At 49.2% G+C, this 2,581-nt stretch overlaps 1 protein-coding gene across 1 annotated transcript; it reads left to right on the top strand.

The window, feature by feature from the left end:
- Positions 1–406: 406 nt before the first annotated feature.
- Positions 407–901, top strand: LOC307051743 (large ribosomal subunit protein mL49-like; the record flags this gene model as incomplete). Its single annotated transcript, XM_079702283.1, has 1 exon — positions 407–901. The coding sequence occupies one exon, from the start codon at positions 407–409 to the stop codon at positions 899–901; it is 495 nt and encodes a 164-aa protein (XP_079558409.1).
- Between the last annotated feature and the right edge of the window lie 1,680 nt (positions 902–2,581).

Genomic DNA, 2,581 nt, shown 5'->3' with positions numbered 1-2,581 from the left:
GAGTATCCCAGATATCCATTAACAAGAGAATAGATAAACAAATTGTAGTACATACACTGGAATGCTTCTCAGCAAGTAAAAGGCTTGAACTACGATACATACAACATCACAGGTGAATCTCAAAATCATTATGGTGAGTGAAAGTAGCCAGACATCAAAGAGCACATTCTGGATGATCCCATTTTATGTGATATTCTAGAAGAAGCCAAACCAATCTATAGAAGAAGTAACAGAAAGCAGATCAGTTATTGCCTCTCACTGCAGGTGGAAGTGGGGATTGGCTGCAAAGGAATACAAGAGAACTTTCTAAGGTGATGAAATTGTTTTATATCCTAACTGGGGTGGTGATCTAATAAGTATATTCATTGGTCAAAATTCATCAAACTGGTGTACGGGGGAGTTCAAGATGGCAGCGACCATGTTTCAGGCTGTGCAGCGGGGCTTGAGAACCGGTGTCCCGCCGGGATGCGGGATGAGGCAACTGACCCAGGGGCCTCCTGGTTACTCCAGCTTCGTGGAGTCTGTGGATGAATACCGTTTTGTGGAGCGCCTGTTACCCCCCACCAGCATCCCAAAGCCCCCAAAGCATGAACATTATCCCACTCCTAGTGGCTGGCAGCCCCCCAGAGACCCCCCAACCAACCTGCCCTACTTTGTGCGACGCTCTCGTATGCACAACATCCCAGTCTACAAGGACATCACGCATGGAAACCGTCAGATGACTGTGATCCAGGAGGTGGAGGGGGACATTTGGGCCCTGCAGAAGGATGTGGAAGATCTTCTGAGCCCGCTGCTGGGGAAGACACCTATCACCCAGGTCAATGAGGTGACAGGTACCCTTCGGGTCAAGGGCTACTTTGATCAGCAGCTCAAAGCCTGGCTTCTGGAGAAGGGCTTCTGAAGCCCAGCTGAGCAGCCTGCACGACCAGCGTCCCTCTGTGACTGGAGTACCGGGGATCTCAGGAGGAGGGGAGTGGCTGTTGAGGCAGCTGGGGGAAAGGGTCACAGAGACCAGGGCTGAGGGCCTTGGAGCAGGCCTTGTTTGCATCAAGGAGGAAATGGGACTCTGTATAAGTGCCAGCACTGGGGGAGGGCTGTCTAATATTGGAGACCCACCAGGAACAGCCAAGCTAGGGGGGAGCATTAATTCCTCCGCCCCCCCCCCCCCACTTTGGCGTGTTCCTGCTTTCCCTTCATTGGAGCTCCTTGGACTCAGCTATTCAAGCTGTAGAGGTTGTTGACTGCCCGTGTTGGAAGCAGTAGCCCAGCCCAGTTTACAGGAGGGTAGCACAGGGCAGACCCATTGGGCACATTCCTTCCTCGGCCCGCAGACCCTCACTGCGGCCAAAAAGTCCCTGAGCCCTTGTTCTAGGTCAGACCTGACTTGGTAGAGGCTACAGAGAACACAACACGACTCAGACGTGGGTCCTGGGGGTCTTCAGTTCCAAGGGTAGTGCACGTCAGCCCCTCGGCTCATTCCTTTTACCCGTGGAGAGGCAGAAAGGCCAGTTACCTCTATTCCATTCCATATTAAGAGTTGGGTCTGACTGGGTTTCCAGCTCCAGCAAATTAAGTGATTATCTTTAGCTGGTCTGCCCACAAGGGGCTCCTTGAGAGCTCCTAGCAGCCCAGCACAGGGCCATCCTTCCCAGGTTGCTGACCTAGTATCAAGGCTGGACAGGGGGTTTGCAGGCAGGAAGATGCTGGCCTTTTGTCCCTGCCATCCCATCCCACCCCAGCCAAGGAACCTTCACACTTGCCCCATCCTTGGGAGTCACAAGGGCCAAAGGCCTGAGTTCCCACCCCACCTCAGCAGCAAGCTGGCTTAAGACAGGGTTCAGAGCCTGGCTCCCCTACTTGCTCTGACCTAAGGCTGGGTACTTAACCTTTCTGGGGTTCAGTTTCTTCATATGTAAAATGGGTATATCTTCCTAATACCTTAATATTCAACATTGTGCCCAAGAACAGTGCTGGCTTGTGTAAGTAAACCCTCACTCCTGGAGATTCCAGGCCACTCTCGAGTCTACGGCCTGAGTTAAGAAAAAGGAGCATGGCACACTGATCCTATCACACCAGTTCCACCAGTCATTAATGCAAGTTTTTATTTGGCTGTATATACAATTTAAGCTATTAAAATTTGTACAGTATTTACAAATTAAATAATCAAAAAAAATTCATCAAACTGTACACTGAAAATAAGTGCACTTTATGGTATGGAACTTAACTTTCAATAAAGTTGATTTTAAAGTGTTTTTTTTTTTTTTTAGTTACCATGCTAAACAGGAAAAAAGAAATGCTTTGGAGAAAGAAGGCAAATAGTGATTTGAAATGGAAATCCCAGGGACTTCCCTGGTGGTCCAGTGGTTAAGACTCCATGCTCCCAATTCAGGGGACCCAGGTTCAACCCCTGGTCAGGGAACTAGAGGCCGCATGACGCAACTAAAAGATCCCGCATGCCGCAACTAAACATCCCACGTGCCGCAGCTAAGACCCAGCGTAGCCAAATAAATAAATAAACAAATAAATGAAATGGAAATCCCAAATTTAATGTTAAAAGGGCAGATGTTCTGAATTACTGGTT

The sequence above is a fragment of the Hyperoodon ampullatus genome (assembly GCF_949752795.1).
Source record: "Hyperoodon ampullatus genome assembly, chromosome: 4".
NCBI classification, from domain to species: Eukaryota; Metazoa; Chordata; class Mammalia; order Artiodactyla; family Ziphiidae; genus Hyperoodon; species Hyperoodon ampullatus.
The sequence above is the reverse complement of the archived record's forward strand: the minus strand, read 5'-3'. Positions and strand labels throughout refer to the sequence as shown.